This window comes from Arachis duranensis, chromosome 10, assembly GCF_000817695.3.
Source record: "Arachis duranensis cultivar V14167 chromosome 10, aradu.V14167.gnm2.J7QH, whole genome shotgun sequence".
In the NCBI taxonomy this organism is placed as follows: domain Eukaryota; kingdom Viridiplantae; phylum Streptophyta; class Magnoliopsida; order Fabales; family Fabaceae; genus Arachis; species Arachis duranensis.
Window position 1 is genome coordinate 74,277,453 of NC_029781.3, and position 20,192 is coordinate 74,297,644.

At 34.3% G+C, this 20,192-nt stretch overlaps 1 protein-coding gene across 1 annotated transcript; it reads right to left on the bottom strand.

The window, feature by feature from the left end:
- Positions 1-14,711: 14,711 nt before the first annotated feature.
- On the bottom strand, positions 14,712-16,641 carry LOC107470266 (LOB domain-containing protein 15). The gene is made up of 3 exons (XM_016089659.3): positions 16,398-16,641; positions 16,070-16,322; positions 14,712-15,982 (listed from the first exon to the last, which is right to left on the bottom strand). Exons 1-3 carry the CDS (start codon positions 16,409-16,411, stop codon positions 15,560-15,562), a joined length of 690 nt encoding a protein of 229 aa, XP_015945145.1. The 5' UTR covers positions 16,412-16,641; the 3' UTR covers positions 14,712-15,559.
- Positions 16,642-20,192: the final 3,551 nt, after the last annotated feature.

A 20,192-nucleotide genomic window follows, 5' to 3' on the forward strand; every position in this document is an offset into this window, starting at 1 on the left:
TTCTTGTGCCTTTGTTTAATAGGTCATGATCCGAGGTATTCATGTCAGCGACTTTCCAGGCAAAGAAGTCAGAGTTTTTTCTTAATAGTTCGATCAGTTACTTCTTTAAGCCTTCCTCTAAGTTTTCTCCTATGCTTGTCATCTTCTCGGGGGTGTTTCCGACCTGGATCTCCGCAGTTTCGGATTCGGGCCGAAGGCGCAGCTCGTCGTGAATTCGGGCCCCTCCGAGCTCGATAGTGTTGACCCCTTTCCCTCCGGGGCCGTCTTTCAAGCTCAAGCTTTCGTTGTAGCATCTTCTTGTGAGTTTTTTATCCCCCTTTACAGTAGCTATTCCTTCAGTGGTGGGCAATTTCATACAGAGGTGTAGAGTAGAGATAACTGCAGCGAGTCGGTTCAGGGTCGTACGCCCTATAAGGGCGTTGTATGCTAAGTTTACTACGATGTAGTCGACACTTAATGTCCTCAACCGGGTGCCTTTACCGAAGGTGGTATATAGTGAGATGTATCCTAGGGGCTGAATCGGGGTGTCCCCTAGTCCGAACAGACTGTTGGGATATGCTTTTAGTTCTTTTTCTTTGAGCCCGAGTTTGTCGAAAGCAGGTCTGAATAGGATGTCGGCCAAGCTTCCCTGGTCGACCAAGGTCCGGTGTAGGTTGCGTTTGCTAGAATGATGGTAATTACCACTGGGTCATCGTGTCCCGGTGCTATCCCCTGGGCGTCTTCCTTGGTGAAGGAGATTGTAGATAAGTTAGGTGGTTGACTGTTTTCTCTGACATGGTACACCTCTTTGAGGTGTCTTTTGCAGGATGATTTTGAGACTCCCCCTCCTGCGAATCCTCCATTTATCATGTGGATGTGTCGTTCTGGGGTGTGGGGAGGACGTTCTGGCTGACCTCCCTCTTTATCCCGTCTTCTCTTTCTCGGGTCGTCCGATCTATCGGCGAGGTACCGATCGAGTCGTCCTTCCCTAACCAACTTTTCTATGATGTTTTTTAGGTTGTAGCATTCGTTGGTAGGGTGTCCATAGAGCTTATGGTATTCGCAAGACTCTGTCCCACTTCCTGCTTTTTTGTGCTTGATCAGACGAGCTGGTGGAATTTTTCTGTATGGCATATCTCCTTATAAATATCTACCAGGGAGACCCGAAGAGGGGTGTAGTTGTGGTATTTTCTGGACTTCTCGGCACTTGGTTCCTTCTTTTTCTTAGATTCTCGTTCTCTGTCTTGGGATGAGTAGGAGAAGTTAGTTTTCGAGGGCTCCCCTAATCGAGAGTTTTCTTCCATGTTAATGTATTTTTCTGCCCACTCCTGCACCTCATTCAAAGAGGCTGGGTGTCTCTTCGATATGGACTGGCTGAATGGCCCTTCCCTCAGGCCATTGATTAGTCCCATGATGGCCACTTCAGTAGGGAGGCTCTGAATTTCTAGGCAAGCTTTATTAAATCTTTCCATGTAGTCCCGGAGATTATCCCTATCTCCTCGTTTGATCCCTAGTAGGCTTGGGGTGTTTGGTTTTGTCTTTTTGAATGGAGAACCTAGTTAGAAATTTCATAGCGAGGTCATCGAAGCTGACAACCGACCTGGGGGGTAGGCTGTCAAACCATTTATTGCCGTTTTAGTGAGGGTGGTGGGAAAGGCTTTGCAACGGGTTGTGTCGGAGGCCTTAGTCATGTACATCCGGCTTCTAAAAGTTGCTGAGGTGGTGGCTCAGGTCGGATGTCACGTCGTATAGATCCATGTCCGGTGGCTTGAAGTTCTTAGGGACTTTTGTTTTCGTGATTTCTTCTGTGAATGGGTCATGTTCTCTTAGGGAGCTGGCTTCACAATCTGCTCATGCGGTACGTGTTCGGAGATCGGTTTTGAGCTTTTGGAGCTTTTCCTCTAGCTCCCTAAGTCATCTCACTTCTCTTTTTAGGTCTTGTTCGGTTTCCCGTTGGCGCTCGGCCTCGTGCTCGAGCTGGTTTAAATGATCTTGCTACCCGTGAACCATATCTAGTATATATGTAGTTGGGGGTGTTTTTCTCCTTCAGGGTGTCGTGCATCCAAGTGGTTTTTCTTCGGATTGGAGTTTTCATGGGTAATTTTTCTGTGGTGCGACGGTGGTGGGGGGAACACGACGTTATGGTCATCTGTCTGTGCCCCTTCCCCTAATTCGGATGCAATGTGTCAGTCTTCTCCTTAGTTGTTCGCCATGGGTGTGGGTTGACTTCCAGGTTCCCCGACAACAGCGCCAATGTTCCAATGGTTACCTGAAATGTTGAATCCGGGCTGGACGTGAGGTCCGGGTCCTTTTCGAGTGTCGATGTCCGACCTATTGGTGTTGAGGTGCCACCTATCCGAGCTCCTCGTGAGGGGTTGGGTGGTGGTACCTGCAAGAGACTCCGATGCCTAAGTTATCAAGGGCTTTAAGCAGGCTCCTTAGTAGAATCAGAGTATGAGTTATATCTGGGGGCTCCAGTGTATTTATAGTAGAATTGATTACCTCCTTTGGGAGGAGGATCTTTATCTTATCTTATATCTATTGGTAGGATCTTATCTTTGGTTACCGCCTTCCAGTGGGCAGTGACCTTGCTGTATTGGGCCTCTTTTTGGGCTTGTAGGTCAACGTTAAGAGGTCGGTGGATGTAGGAGGGCCTTCTTCAAAAGTCGGCCCTTTTGCCTTTTGTCGGCACAGACCTTGTTCTCGGGTCAGGGTATGAACAAAAACCAAGTATATTCCAATATAATTATTTTAAAAATATTATTTATTTATCAACTTATTAATTTGTCTCAAATAAGTAGTCTAATTTAAAATTAGAGATAATCTAATTAATTTCTTTTAATTCATAAAATCAAATGATTAAATCTCAAATCTCAATTATTCAAATTAAATCAAATCTTCGTTATTTTCAAATTACTAAAACTCGTAAAGTTTAAATATTAGAAAATATCTAATTATGATGAAATTTATGAGTTCAAAATAATTTTTAAACTTAAAGGATCATCAATTTGATTTAATAATTTTTAGTAAAATAATTTTCTGAAAATAAAATCTTAAACAAATATAATAAAGTATAAATAACTCAATATTTTAATTTTAAAAAATTTGGGGTCTTACACCAAAAATATCTTAAGGTCAACTAGTCTAGGATGTCACATAGCATTACATAGTGATTATTTGAAACCGAAACCCGCACCATAGTTAACGGGGTTCCAACCTCTTGAACCTTTCTCTCTAACCAATCCAAGCCGTCAATTAATGCAAGCTTTAATCAACACCAACCAAGCCAAGCACTCAATCAAATCTATTCAATCTAATAATATCCGAATTCCCCTTGGTTCATACTAGAAATTAAACTTGAGCTTCCCCTAAAGTATCAAAATCACTAATTTCAACACCCACATACCTAAAAAAGCAAAATTACAAGAAATATAAAAATGGGGTATGATTCTTGTGATTACTTACTGTAAAAGTAGTATAGAAACGTAGAGGGAAATGACAATGACGTGTAGCCACCAACGGATCATCAATCAGAGCTCCGGTTTGTGAGAAACGTCGATTTGAAGGTGAAGAGTGAATAGTATTTAGGTTTTTCCTTTCTTCTCTTGTCTCATGTTCGAGCCTCTCTCTCGATTGGTGAAAATGAATGAAAAATGGGCTGTAGTCACGTTTAAGGCTGTTATAAGTGAGGGGCTACTACAAGAAAAATACTGAATATCGTTGGATTTTTCGTAGAAAAAACAAACAAAAATTGGACGGTAATTAAGTTACCGTCAGAAGGAATCAGACGATATAAACCTCGCTAGTAAATCTTTACTGTCAAAAATTTTTTGTCTGACGGTAATTACTTTTGGATTCTGTGATAGATTCGAAAAATTATTTAGTTACCATTTTTTCGACAGTAATATTGGCGCTACAATATGTTGTTTCCCGCACTGTTACCATCGGATTATTCCCTCGATAAATCTGACGTTAATGTCAATTTTTTTAAAAAAGAAATTATGAAACAAACGGTCAATTTTAAGTTTTTTTAAATTTATTTTTCACAGAATCATATAACAATTTATAAATAATAGAAACCTATTATTTAAAATAAATAATAAAATATTCAAATAAATTAAAAGTCAAATACATCAAATAAACACAATGAAACAATAAAATGAAACATTAATAACTAGAGATCCAGGTAGTCCTCCCCATCGTTGTCGTTCCTATGGCCCTGATGAGGCGGTGAAAAGGGTAGTGATGTCTGTGCGCCACTAGCAGGGTTAATGCCAGTGGCATGCATCTGAGCATCGTACACCTCCATCTAAGCCTCCATCCGCTGAAGCCGCTCTAGCTGCTCCCTCCACTCCATCCTGAGGTCATCGGTGTCTATCACGCACATGAGGATCTCATGATATCTTTTCCAATAATCGTTCAACTTCTGAGCCTGCTGGTGAAGGCTTTGGGTGAGGTCCTGCACCTGTATCCTAAAATCCATGCCTTCCTCAAGCTTGACGGCTCGAATGGTGGTAGAGCCGGACGTTGTCCTCAATGTGAAGGTGCGGAGGCTGCTAGCAAACAATGAAGCTTGTATATGCAGTTTTTGTACGGTGCTAAGCCGATCTCATGACAAACCGCATCGGGATCGACGACTGAAGCAGCAGATCCATTGGCGGTCTCCTCCCCACTTTACTGAGATTGCTGAATCGCTACCTCTAGTGTCTGTGTGTAGGACTCCTGTGTAATACATGTTATTGTGATTAGTATGACAGCTATACATTTAATCTCTAATTTTATATCAGAAGATCAGATGTATGTTTACTCATGTCATGATCCTGAGATTGCTGATCACCAAATCTCGCTTTGTTCTCCTTCAACGTGTGGGTGTACTTGAACATCTCTGCCAATATCGCCTCACAATCTAACAACTTCGACTACACATGTTGCATTGAAGTAATATGATTAGGATGCTTAGTAATGATATGTAAAAGAATATAACTATAAGTTAATAACAAAATTAAAGACACTACATACCAGCCTGGCCTTTGTCTTCATGAAGGTCACTGAGCCGCCGGTATACTTAGACGACTTGGCCGATGCCCTATTAGCTCTATTGGTGAGACGCCAATGCCTGAACCCTTCATTGATCTCCTAGATAACTAACAAAGCCTTCTTTATTTTTGGTTGGAGCTAAGTTGTTAGGTGGTCCCATGATGCATGAAAACTTGTCTCTCAACAAATTTCCCTTCGGCAAGTATACCGAATTGCCGTCAAGTAATAACTCACAATAGAGTGAGGTCGAATCCCACAGAGATTAACGGATTAAGCAAACAATGATTAATTGATTATCCTAGTTAGACAAATCATATTGGAGTGATAAGTAACAAGGAAATGTAAATGGCATAAAAGTAAAGAAAAGCTATAAAGTGCAGAAGAGTAAAATGGCAAGAAAAGTAAATGCAAGAACTAAAAATAAAATGAACATTGGGATCAAGAGATATTGCAATCCTCCAGATCTAGTTCATTCTCATCTCTTCCTCAATCAATGCATTCATTGATCTCCTTGGCAATCTTAAGTGATTGGATCCCAATTCCTTGGCAATCCAATTTCTCTAAGCTTGAACAATTGCCAATTCCTTGATTTAATTGCTCATGGGAAGAGATGAAGTTTGGTCACTGATTATACCACACACATTCATAGATCAAAGTATTGGTAGGATTACATGTCACAATATCCATCCAACCCCCAACCTAATCCAATGTGAGAGAGCTTTTCTAGCATGATTTCCTCATTCCTCTTCCAAGGTTCAGAGGAAATTCAAGTATGAGCAATTTCTCTTCCAAGACAATTACCCAATTGAATTAAGATCGAAAGCTCTCTAGTAAAATCAAGAGAAAAGAAAGAAGAAGAAGAATAAGAACTACAATTGATCCATTAAATCACAATAGAGCTCTCTAACCCAATGAAAAGAGTTAGTTAATCATTGCTCTACCAAAATAGAAAAGAAAGAAAGTGCAGAAAAATAAAGATAAAGATTAAACTGAAATTGAAACTTCAAAATTCATAAATGGAAGGTACAAAGAAAAAAAAAGAAGGAAAATTGTGTGAGGGGAGGGAGTCCAAAGACCCTACTTCAATCCCCAATTTTCCAGCCTCAGTCCAGCCTTTTTCTGAATGTACAAACTAAGGCCTTTATATAGGCTCTCCTAAATTACAAAATGAAATTAAAAGCAAATTACAATTAAATGAAAATTCTTATTCTAGATGCTTCTTGTGGCCTTAATTGGTTGACACTTGTGGGCTTGCTTCCTTGAGGTTGGGTGGTCCTTGAAAGAGAAGTGATCAAATTGAAGCCCATGGTGAAATGCTGCCTAGTTGGTGTGTTTGGGGCTTAAAAGATGCCTCTTGTTTGTGCTTCAATTTCATGCCCACTATAGACTATTATATATCTTTGGAAATCTCTGAATGTCAGCTTTCTAACGCAACTGAAATCACCTCAATTGGATCTCTGTAACTCAAGTTATACTCCTTTGAAGTGGACATGGTCGCTGGCATAGTCGCTAGCGTTAATGGAAAACGTGAGTCCCGATAACGCTAGCGACTAGGGGCTTATTATTTCCAAGTTCTGGAGCTCAAAATTAATGTCCACCCCATACTATTATATATTTTTGGAAAGCTCTAGATGTCTACTTTCCAACGCCTTTGGAAGCGCATCATTTGGAGCTCTAAAACTCGAGTTACACTTCTTGGAAGGTGAAGAGGTCAGTTGGCCTTACTACAGGTTGATACCATGTTCATCTTTGCACTTTTGGGGCAGGTTTTCTCCCTCCAATTTAGTGTCAATCATGTAGTGCCATATATGCTTGGAAAGCTCTAGAATCCTACTTTCCAATGCCACTAGAATCACCTCATTTGGAGCTTTGTGACTCAAGTTATGCGTGTTTGAAGAAGGCATAGTCAGGCTGCCAGGTGGGACTTTTGCCTACGTTAACTTCCACGTTAACTTAGTTAACGTGGAAGTTAACGTGGGTCTTTTTTTGTCTCGCCAACGTTAGTGGCACTCACTTTTTCCATTAACGTTGGCATCTCCCTTTCCTTCCACGTTAACTACCACGTTAACTTAGTTAACATGGCTGTTAACGTGGGTCTTTTTGCTTCGCCAACGTTAGTGGCACTCACTTTTTCCACTAACGTTGGCATATACTCCTTTCGCAAGTGTTATTGGGACTCACCTTTCCCATTAACGTTGCTTGGTGCCTTTTTTCTCTACGTTAGAGTTCACGTTAATATGGCTAACATGACTCTTAACGTGGGTCTTCCTTGCTAACGTTCCATGCTCTCCTTCTTCAAAGTTAATGCCACTAACTTTTCTCACTAACGTTAGGGCTTTCCTTTCTTTCACGTTAGTGCCCACGTTAGTGTAACTAACGTAACCCCTAACGTGGCTCTTCTCTTCTTCTTTTGGCCTGAAATTAATCAAACAAAGTGCATCAAAGTCTTGCTCTTAATCATGGGATCATGCATCATCCAATTTATCATTCAATTTATGCATAATTCTCATGAAATCATTCAAAATTCACAATGTTTACTTGAATCATGGTATGATTGCATTTTCAACTAAATACTTGCTTATTTCCTAAGAAAATGCATGAAACCAACCTAAAGCATACAAAAAATGGCTAGTAAAACTAGCCAAGATGCCCTGGCATCATCCCATCACTCACGAACATCCTCCAGGCTCCAGCATCTACTGCAGCCGCCAACCCATTCGATGGTCGTAGATCTTCCTAATGAGGGCATCGTGCGAGGCGTCCCATATAAAGTGTAGCTACACAAAGAAACTTTAAAATTAGTTAATCAAAACAGAGTATATAAACTCACTAAAAAGGTTTAAAACTAAAAAAAATAATTACCGCCTATTTCTAAAACCATAGCTCTCTGGTCTCAGCGGGGATCTTCTTGTAGCTGGGGCAGAAATGGTCATACATTAGCTTGATGACGTTGATCATCTCATGAGTTCATACATTTTTTTCGGTGTGAACCTATCAACAATCCACAAATAAATCAATATGGTAATATAAATTAAAACTTCAAAAGCAAATAACAATAATATATAGGGATTTTTATAGAAATTTTGGCAAAGTTTCATCTATAACTGAAATGCACCACAAACTCGTTCCATCAACAATTAATTTAAACAACACCAAATATCAACAATCAATGAACAACAAACAATAAACAAGAATCAACATCCATAAATCCACTAAACTAGAATCAATAATCAGACACTTTCAGCAATTCAATAATCAGGAAACCTGAAATACTTTCATCCATTCAAACCTACAGCCCTAAATCCACTAAACTATAATAAAAAATCAAGACACTTTCGATAATTCAATAATCAGGAAACATGACACACTTTCAGCTATTCAAACCTACAACCATAAATCCACTAAACTAGAATCAATAGTCAGACACTTTCAGCAATTTAATAATCAGAAAACATGAAACACTTTCAGCTATTCAAACCTACAGCCCAATATCCGCTAAACTAAAACCAATAATCATACACTTTCACCAATTCAATAATCAGGAAATATATTATACTTAAAGTGATACTTACCCCGTACCGCCATCAAGCCAAATCATCAACGTACGATGGAAGGTGGTGGCGAGGCATCAGCTACCTCATTTCCCTAAGAGGATTCCGGGGCCGCGGCTTCCATTACTAGAGGCGGCATCGTCGTGGAAGTAGGCTGCTGAGCGGTTGGAGGCAGCATCATCGCCGTAGATAGAGGAATGTAGTTGGGGGTTAGGGACCATAATGAATGGCTGGTCCGCTAAACCTGCAACCTGTGATGTCACCAGGGTAGCCATAGTAGAGGGAGAGGATCCAGAATTTTCGAGGATTTCCTACTATGACCCTCTACCAAATAGATACCAGTTAACAGAAATTCAGAACAACAAAACAGCAATACATTATAATAATACCAATGTAATTCTTATAACTAACACCACAACTATAAGTGCAACATTGGATAATCTAAATAACAAGTATCTTAGAACACAACCATTTCAACCATTACAATCGTTTATCACAAAAAGATTTAATTAACTATGCCAAGAAAAAATCAAACATCCTAAATCACATGGTAGCTATAACATGAAATTTAAAACAAACAATAGACATACAGGCATATAAACGAACACTTGGTCTGCACATACATCAAAGATGAAAAATCAACGCAACTAAGTAACAATTGACAATTCAAATTCAAGTCAATGCTATTCAACCAAATTTCAGCAATTTTTCAACAAAACAAATAGTCTTTTAACATCAATTTTCACACAAATTCAGCATGTTCAACACAAAGTTATCAGCATTATCCATCAATTCAGTCAGTTTCTAATACTTTCAGTAATATAACACAAACTAATAATCCTAAAAGTAACATATCTTAACCACCTAAAATCCACTAAAATCAGAAAATTTGCTCTAACTAAATTAATTAACTAAAATTAGACTAATAAAACAACCTAACACAAACAGAAGTTGAAGAAGAAAGAAAAACAAAGGTTAGAGAAACCTGGAATGCAGAACAAGGAGAGAACAGAGAAGAGGTGAAGATGCAGCAGCACTATGATGTTGTCGAAGCTAGAAGTGATATAAAAGTGGTTGCCAAAGGCTGGAAAACTCGCTTGAAGACTGGGACAGGAGCTTCCTTGTTTTTTTGTTGCACTGCAGGTTGGACTCGCGGCAAAGCAGGGTAGCAGTGACACAATGATGGTGGGGGCGACAGTGGGTTGATGGCGACGGGGAAGGGGCTGTGATGTTTGTGGTATTGGCGACAATGATAGGGATAGTAAAAGAAGTGAGAGAAAAGGGTGAAATTTGAATGAGGGGAAGAGGGTTCGCACTTTTAATTTACGTCCTAGTTACCATCGGATTTACCGTCAGAAAAATCCGATGGTAAACCATTGCGGGTAACCAAAACATATTGTTTCACAAAGTTGCTTTACCGTTAAAAAAATATGACGATAAATCCAAAACGCTAAAAGACACGCAATATATTTTTGTTTCCCTCCAAATATTACCAGCGAATGGCCGTCGGAAACTTAAATCCGTCCGTAATTATATAACTTTACGAATTCGGCGCCGTTACCAATAGTAATTCCGCCGCTACTCTACGATGCTAAATTCGACGGTAAATCCGACGGTACTTAGAGTTTTTTTTTATAGTAGGCATTTTTGTCCTTTCGCTCATTACTTAGAGCCAAATTTTAAAGATAAGTTTTCAATTTGTATTCTAAGTATTTTTCTAGTTATTTTTTTTACATTTTTATTTTTTTCATACGTAGTACCGGACAGACTAAATGTGTACAGTTATTTACAACGCAGGTACGCATTATTCCATAATTAATTGTATTTTCGCGCTCCGAATAATTTTCTAAGCTTAAATTCTATCTGTAAATTTTCAAATTATGAAATTTAATTTTTTTTAACTCATACCCTCTTAACTTAATTTTAATTATATAATTAGTTAGTAAATTTTTCAGATCTTACAATTTTGATATAATTTTTTACAAATATTATTAAAACAATAAAACTTTTTTATTTTATAATTTGGTGATTTTATGTCAAATGAATTTTTCATTGTGAGTGACCAAATTTAAAAAAAAAATAAAAAAGTGTCTACAAATCGAATTTTATTCCAATTTTGTATATTCACCTTCTAAATAGTTATTCAAATCTCCCTACAAAAATTCAAATTAAATGCACAGATTATTTGCAAATACAAAGCTATTTACCACTTATAAAATATTGTGAGTGAATATTTTACAAATAACTATTATACTTTTAACTTATTTTTCTAACTATTTTGTTCAAATTTTTATTTTTAAATATATGTTCATTTTTTTAAAATTATAATATAAAAATTCAATTTTTATTTAAAATTAAGAAAATAATTAAAAAATAGTTTAAGAGTTCAAATCATTTTTCATATTTTATAGCACAGATAACTTTATTTTTTATTCATCATGTTGTGTGCTTTAATTTATGTGTCATAATCAGAAAAAATCAGCCAACATTTTGTTGAACTTTTCAAAATGATTTTGAGCTTCAACTTACTATTACTAACTTGTTGAAAGAGATCGATCATCACTGAGAAACTTGATACCTAATTGTAGTAATTTAAAAAAAAAAAGAGAGAGAGAGAGAGAGAGATTTGGAATCTCATATCAACAAATGTCGAGACCAGTAGTGATCGTCACTATGAATAAACCGATTAAAATTTATATTGTAATAACTCACAGCCATATATATATGGATTTGCAATCCATGTATTTAACCTAAGGAAGACACTCTGATACAGCGTAAAAGAGTTCAAAAATATAAAGAGAGACCAAGAATACATATTTTGTGGGTATTTTTTTTTCTTAATGGGTGCCACAATAGAATTTTTGTATCTTATGTATGATATAAATCTGTATGTGGCTATAGCCTTAAACCTAAACATTGCATGTGTTTAGGGTACGGAATTTTTTGCTTAGCTATCTTTAGCGTATTTTCGAATCTTCTCACTTAATCATGTATGGAGTCATTGAGTCAATGCGTTAAATTCATGGGTTAACGATATTCTACTAACCAAGTGTTGTTATTTTAACAACACAACACATACAATATGATACATTATTCAATTTGGTTGAAAATTCTATCATAGCTTTGTGTAAAATAAAAGCAAAAAACAAATAACAAAAATCAAACACAGGTTGGGACATATAGCTAGGTTCTTTTCTCTTATTCTCTTTACAGGGCATCTTCTTATAGAAAGAAAAAATAATATATATATATGTTGGCAAATTCAAAGATGGTTGAGTGAGATCCAAGTCTTATATAGTAGTGAATAGCTTAGTGATCTTGCATTCTCTTACTCTGTCACATGCATCGGTTATGAGTTCGAGAGCACTCAGAAATAAATGATACAGGGAACCCATACTTAACCAGGATCAAACTCAACTTGTAAATTCAACATTCAATCCAATTTATATATTTATTAAATTACATAAATATATCGTCACTCTCGTTTTTGATAATATTATTCTATGCATTATTTCAAAAAAAATTTCCACTATAATAAAAAGGATAAAATTATATTTTGATCTTCAATATTTAGGTCAAATTTTAATAATTTTGTTTTTAATATTTTAACTATTTTATTTCTGTCTCAAAAAATTTTAAATTAATTCAATGTGATTTTACCATTAAATTTGATACTAATTTTTAATAAAATTAATGGGGTAGACATTAATAACGTTACTAGTTAAGTTATATTTTTTTATGTGTTAAAAAAATATAACCAAAATCTTCTTGTAATACTTCTTCTCCTTAATTTTTTTTTGTACAAAACTCTAAATTCTAATAATGAATCATCAGCGTTTCAAAATAAAAAAATTATATTAATAATCATTCGTGGATCGATTTAACTTACATACTAAAATCGAATATTATTGGCTCTTCAATATATGAATTATTTGTGTTAAATTTAATAATAAAATAATATTAATCCGCTTAAAACTTTTTTAAAATTGAAATAGGACATTTTAAAAAATTTTAAAATTAAAATAAAAATTTAAAATATTAAAAATTAAATTAAAATTCGATCAAAATATTGAATACCAAAATAATATTTTATCCTAATAAAAATAAGAATGTGTTTTAATAATGTATAATACTTTAAAATAAGTTACAAAAGTGTGATGATTTAGAGTTTGTGTTGAATAAAACACTTGAATGCTTTGCTAAACGACAGACAGAAATATCGCGTTCTTAACAAAAATCGTACTGTTTCATATATCAAAATTGCAAAAAACACTAAAACATTATACCTTAAACGTAATATTTCATTTATAAAAAAAATATTTATTAAATAATAACATAGCATGTACTAAAGAAGTAGGTAACAATGTAACATAGCATGTACTAAAAAGTAGGTGTGTTTTTGTTTTTCTTTTTTTTTCCAACATCCATTTTTATTAAAAAATATAAATATAAAAGGTTATAATTCATATTTTTATTTTTAATTAAATTTTTTATGTTACACAAAATTATAATACATCAATTAAAATTAATATTGTATAAAAGTTGATATAATATCAATACCTCAATTAAAATTAAAACTATTCAAAAGTTTATGTAATTTTTTTTATCATTGATAGATAACTACTCACTAAAAGGGAAAAAAAAACAGTGCACCTATCACTATATATTAACTTTTAATATAGACTAGTGTTTTAATTAATATTTTTTTCTAAATGAAACACTATGCCAAAAGTGTAGTTCTCTTTGTATTTTTAGAAGGATTCAACTAGGAAGTGAATTTTATTTCAATCAATATAAACTATTTTTTTTAAATTATATTATTTATTTTAAATTTTAAATTCTAAATTCTGAATAAAAAAATTTATTAATTAACCGTTAATTTTCTACGCTTATTTTTTTAAATAAATATTTGTTTTTCTTATTTTATAGATAGTTAGATGTAAAATAAATTTAAGTATATTAATTTTTTAATGTATAAAAAATCAATGAATAATTATTTTAAAATGATATATATAGGTGTCACAAAAGTAAAATTAGGTTCACAAATTTGTTCAAATACAAGGAATGATGGTTGGGTGGTGTCAACACCAGGAATTAGATGCCAAGACTTGAAGCAATCATGACATGGGACCAATAATTCATGTCACATCTATATAGATATATTAGGGTTCTAAGTTTTCAACTAGAAGATTTATAAACAATAACATTAAGCTTAGTTTGGATATGTGTGCACCCTAAAGAGAAAGAAATTGAATTGGAGAATTCTAAAACAAAAATAGAAGAAAGTGCAAGTCTTTATCTTCATATTTATTGCTTATACGATTGACACTTCCCCCTTAGCACCTCCTTGTTAGTCATAAGAGACTAAGCTGAAATCCTCACGCCAAGGAAACCAAATAGCTTTCATTGGAGTATGACCATCCAACAAATATGTTACACACATTAATCTGAGCTATATCCTAATCCTTAGAAAATTATATGTAAAAATTTCGGTTTTCAATAGCACATTAGATATATGTTTTAAGAATAGAAAATGTTATATGTACAAACAAAATCAATTAGTTATGTATTTATATATAAATATATATCAGAACTAACATAATTGTTTAGGAATATATATATTCTTTATCTTTGATTGATGATGTACTCTGATGGAATCAAATCAAATCAAATTTATATTTTATATATAAATATGTAGGCATCAAAAGATGCTATTGTAGAGTTTCTAGAGAATTAATAATGTGGCATGCAGCATAGAATAGAAGAGGGAAAATAAAATTATAAAAACCAATATGTAACTGAGAAGTGTTTAATTCATCAATTATATTCCTTGATCTAAAGATGCCGTTTATTTTTATTTATCTAAGAAAAAAACACTTGATAAAGGCTTTCCCATAACTCCAAAGATGGGTACGTTCTACACACACACACATTAATTTCATGTGGGTCTAGTTCTAATTATTGCAATTAAGAGAAAACTTTAGAAGAAACTACAAATATAGTATATAGTAAGTTAAAAAACATTCAAAGAAACGAACTCATATTCATATATGAGGAATAAGGGACTCATTACTACTGATGAAGAAACTCATATGAAAAGCAAAACCGCAAGAAAAGCAAATGAAAATCTGATCTCAACCACAGAAGATTATACATGCTTCTCCTCTAATGAACACTAATTAATTGTTTCACTGTATTTGTGTTTTGTTACACAGTAGACATTACATTTAATTTCTGAGTGAATTAACATGGCGAAGATTCACAAAGCATACCTTTTGTCTCCCGCAATTTGAGACAGCAAACTCAGAAGCTTCAGTGGCACAGATTAACACGTTTCAAAGAACCACAGCTGTCACGTGCCAAATTAATTTAACCAAACAACAATATCATTATTCACCCTCCTCCTCCTCCCACTATTGCAACAATAATATTTCACAAATTAAACCACCAAATTGAAAAATAGCATCCACTATTAAATACAATTCAAAAGTCTTTTCCTCTTCAATTCCTTTTGCTTCATAAAATGAACAAGCTAAGAGGAACTTGCTATGTGTATACTAAACCAATTAGGCATGGTGTCTACATCAATTATTGCTATGGAAGAAATGTAGATATTAATAATCACAGACCAAGCTAAGGTGCAATGATTCCAATATGGTATTATAGCAACTTTAGATGAAAGGATTGAGTAATGGAATGAAGAAAACTAACCTTCATATATATATATATATATATATATAGTCACCAATATCTAAGTAAACATTTGGCATTGATCATTTGGACTAAGACAATAATAACAAGATTAATTAATTAAAGCATACAGCCACAGCTTATAGCAATTAACAACATCATCATCAAGGTAGTATAAATTAATACTTCATTCCCATTTTGTTTACTAATTACCGTAACAATTTATTCCACCCTTGATCCCATATCAAAGAGAGAAATAAATGGAATAATTTATTATTATTATTATTATGAAGTCTCCAAATTTAACCAAAATAAGAAATATTGTCACTTGGAATTCTGCTATAGTTGGTGGGAGGCCTCTGTTGTTGTTGGATGTACATGGAGGAAGAAGAGGAAGAAATGGGAGGGAGAGAATTAGGAGGAAGTGGTGGTGGCGGAGGAGGAGGCGGGGGCGGAGGAGCAGCGACGGAAACAGCAGACCCGGATGAAGGGAGCATAGGAAGATGATGGTGGGAGGAGGGAATAATGATATTGTTATTAGCTTCTCTGAGTTTGTATTTAAGTATTTCTGACCTCACTGCATTGAGTTCAGCTTGTAAAGATTGAACTTGATGCTGCAATGTTGAAATTGCACCCATGCATCCATAAACTGGATCTCTTAGCCTCACATTAGCCTCATAAACTAGACTATTCGCTGCATCAGCTCTTTGGCACTCCGGTACCTCCTAATAAATATTAATAAATAAAGAGTAATTAAATTGTCTTTCCAGTTGGAAGCCTATAAAAAATAATTATATTTTTTGAAGAAATACCATGAGCATCTTGGAGACGTTGCTGGCACCAAAGACTTTGTGGACAGAAGCGAACTTTTGGGGCTCATGAGGTGAGAAATATGGAGAGAAGGGGCATTCTTGTGCGCATCTTCGTCGCAGTAGCTTGCATGCTGCACATGGTGTAATTGTGTTTAGGGTTCCTGGTGGCCCTAACATGTGTCTTCTTCCCATTTGACTTGAAACATTATCTCCTTCCCTCTTTATCTTCTTCCCTATCTCCTCAAATCTCTCCCTACCACCAAATCAAATTAAAATAGGGCTAATTCAACTTAATTAATTAGATAGTCGACAAGATTTGTATTATTACCTTTCTCTGGACATTCAGGCATGCTCTCTGAGTATGTGATAGATAGAGGAAGAGAATACCGAGAGAGAGTCGGAACTCGGAAGGAAAGGGAAGAGAAGAAAAATATGAGTAGTACAGTGTGCTTAAAAGGCAATCAAGGTTTACACATCCACCTATGTTTTATGTAATTATTATATGAAAGCGTGAGAGAAGAAGGTATTTGTGTTTGTTAGTTAAATTGAAGATTTAAGGAATAATTATATAAATGAGTAGCTAGCTAGCAAGGCAAGTTGAGATGAAAGTGAAGCAAGCACTTGTAAGAGAAGATATATAAATTAGTGATGGTGTAAGTGTGCCAGCTCTATGAGTGAAATGCTCACGTGTGTGTTAAATGTGGCTTTGACTTTCTTAATCAACTTTCTGACTCTATTGCCGCCATGCATGTGGATCCTTGCTTCTTATTCTGGCCAGGTCTTCCCCATATTTGACTCTCTTTCTACCTAGCTAGCTAAGCTCTCTTACATATATGTATAAATATTATATATCAACAAATTCAGAATGTAATTAATCAATACCATATGTAAACAGGTGTAAAACCAGTTGTACTTTCACAATTTATTAAAATGCTATTTTTTAATTTGAGTCTAGCTTCTTTTGAAGAACAGTTAACTAATATAAGATTATGACCAAGGCAATTAATTAAGTTCACTCACTGGGATCAGCGTTTAGAGTATTCAGTGATCAACATCACTGAAAATGTTGGCCGTGGCAATGCAAGCATTATATGATTCTGTCTTGGCAAATTTTAAATTGGATTGAAGATAATATGTACATTGAATTACAGTTTAAAAACAATAGTTCGAAATTTGAATCTTGCCTACAGCAATTCATTAGTTTTAGTCACAAATTTTTTAATAGAATTTAGATTTGTGAAGATTAATCTTTAACCGGTCAAAAAATACCATAAAAAAACTAAATAATTTATTACTTCTTGATGTTAATTATCTTATCTAGCTTAAAAATTAAAGTAGTGTTTCTCAAAAACAAATAAGTCTATTATACTCTCACAATGGCCACTTAACGTTCAACAGGTATTAAGGCAGTTGAAAGTGATTCCTTCTTATTTATCAGTGAAATAGGGAAAAAGATTGGACACCTTCCAAGATAAGTAGATAATGTGCTATAAGCAGAAAATGACTCTTGTATGTGATGATGATGTATAATTTATATTGATTGGTAGAGGTATGTATGGTGATTTGGGACATCTCACCCTAGCTCATGCCATGTGAAGAAGATATCATTTCGAATTTATAAGAATCTATATAACCAAAACAGTTGTTTGATTTCAACAACTCTGATCAGATGAATTCTCCAATTTTTTTTTTATAAATTCAGTGCAAGTGACTAAGACAGTTAACTTCTTAACTATATATAATTTGTCTTCACCCAAATGAATAGCATTTTCCCTTAAAGCACACCTTAACATAATACAAAGAAACCAAAACCTCACCTTTCAAAATTAAAATTGCACATCCATATATATGATATGATGTGTTATGGAATTAACAATAATATATGTATATATCCACCTAGCAGTGAGAGATTAATCTTTTAGTTTATATCTCAGTAAAGGACCTAAACTAGATTTATGCAGAGATTTAGTCCAAACAAATTAAGGTTGGCACAAATCAATTAGTAGTATCTCTCCATATCTAATTTGTTGGAATAAAATGATCCTATTGGCTGTGTTCAGTAAGAAACTATCTAATCTTTTATATTGGTTCTAGAAACTAGAAAAAATTAACTTTCACTTAATTAATTTAGTTCATTTTTTTATTTTGATTTTAAAATTTCTTGTTTTACAGGGATTTAAGATTTATAATTTAGAATTTAAGATTAAAAGTTTATAATTACAGTTTAAAAATTAAAATAAATAAAATAATTTTCAAAAGTTAACTAAAAAATAGCTCTTTAGCATCAATCTTTAGCTTTTATTTTTTCGTCTCTAATCCTTCACTTATTTTTTGAATATATCCAAAACATTTTATGTAATTTAAAATATATATTTTTATCTCCAAATTCTATAAGCTCATATCTTCCAAAATATTTCAATCCTAGTACAATTATTTATAGAAGTGTTCCCTATCAAATTGGGTGGTGAAAGAGAGGTAGCTAGGGGTGGTAATAAATAAATGAATAAAAATTGAATGAAATAACGTAAGAAGGAATACGTAGACTCTAAGGGAGGTGGGAGTGGCACCATCCATTCTTGTTTGACCCGTATTTTGAGCCTTACTATTCGCCCCTTTGTCTTCTCTATCCCCCAAACCCCAACTTTTTTTTCTTTAAAAAACTACTCCATCTTCTGTGTTCACCAAAACCTAGAACAAACCACGTCCATTCTACTAAACAAATTGTTATATTTACAATTTACATGTTAAGTACTCACAAATATAGAACATTCGTTTAAAATTCAAATCTAAAAGGGTCAACCCACATATATTGTCATCAAAGGAAAACCCTAAACTTTGGTCTTCTTACTTTCTATACTATCACTGTCGACAAATCATATCCGAGGATATTCAACTCCACAATTGTGTGATATCTCTCTCCCTCTCCGTTGGATGAATTAAGAATATTATCACATCAACTTTTGTTTAGAATATAATGGGGTATAGCATCCGTCTATAAATATGATCTAATTTTGATAAGGCATGTCACCACTACTATAAAGTTTTTGTGTAAATATTTAATTATATGCTGTCATGTAATGAAAAAAATATTGGCCAATATTGGACAAGATGAAATATAAAGATTCTATTCTATTTAAAAGTGATATGCAGAAAGACCATTTGATCCCATGGCACCTGTACAAACATATACATGATATGATTCATCCATCATCCTCTTTGGTCCTACTTTCCTCATCCATATACAAAAGTATTAGGTCCTCAGCAAGAAAGATATAGATAGAAGACTTCTGTTTTGCATTAGTACTCTGTATTTGAAGCCATAAGGATTTTTGTTTTTTCTTTTATTCAACACATTTCTACTCGAGAATCTGAGTTCTATAAATATTAAATAAGAAGTATCTGCTACGCCATCAACCATGTATAGGAGGTACTCTTAAGTTAATATTAAGCTTTTTTTTTTGTATTATAATATTAAGCTACTAACCGTAGATTAGATGGGTTTATGAGCTGCGTTAGGGATGGAGCCCTTTTTACTTTTGGGTCCCTACGGATTCATGTGAAATCCTTTCTTCCTCTTTTTTAAACTTTTAAAACAATTCAGTATTTGGTTGGCCTTCTAATAAGATACCCTGTTATTGATGAGTCCAACGGGTTCTTGGCCCTGTCCAAAAAAGAGATACCTGGCCGAACTTATGATCCGACCATGTATTAGAGCTTTCTTTCTTGAATCTTCTAAACTTTGAATTTCAATTTAGGAGAATAAGATGTCATCTCTTATTATTTATTTCATAGGTAGGACTAAGAGAAAATATGAAAAAGAAACTATTCAAGGATGAGAGATTATACTTTATCTTCTAAAGTGAAAATTCAAAATTTAGAGAATCCAAATTCTTCAGTGAATTAGTGGCTGTGTCAATTGGTTGTCATTAGGGTGCAGATGGAGACAGTTGAAGTTGGGTTTGCCTTGACTGAGATTCGATCTTAAAAAATGACCGAGTCTATTTTTGAGATTCTTACCCGTTCTTAGTCCCAGTGAAATCATACTATTTTTGGGCCACACTAAAACCGGGTCTATATCGAATGAAGTTCGGATCTTAATAAATTTTATGTCAAAAAATTATGA

Coding starts and splice junctions, on each gene's coding strand:
- LOC107470266 (XM_016089659.3), bottom strand. Junction 15,983..16,069: donor ACGTCTCCAAGATGCTCATG/GTATTTCTTCAA, acceptor AATATTTATTAG/GAGGTACCGGAGTGCCAAAG.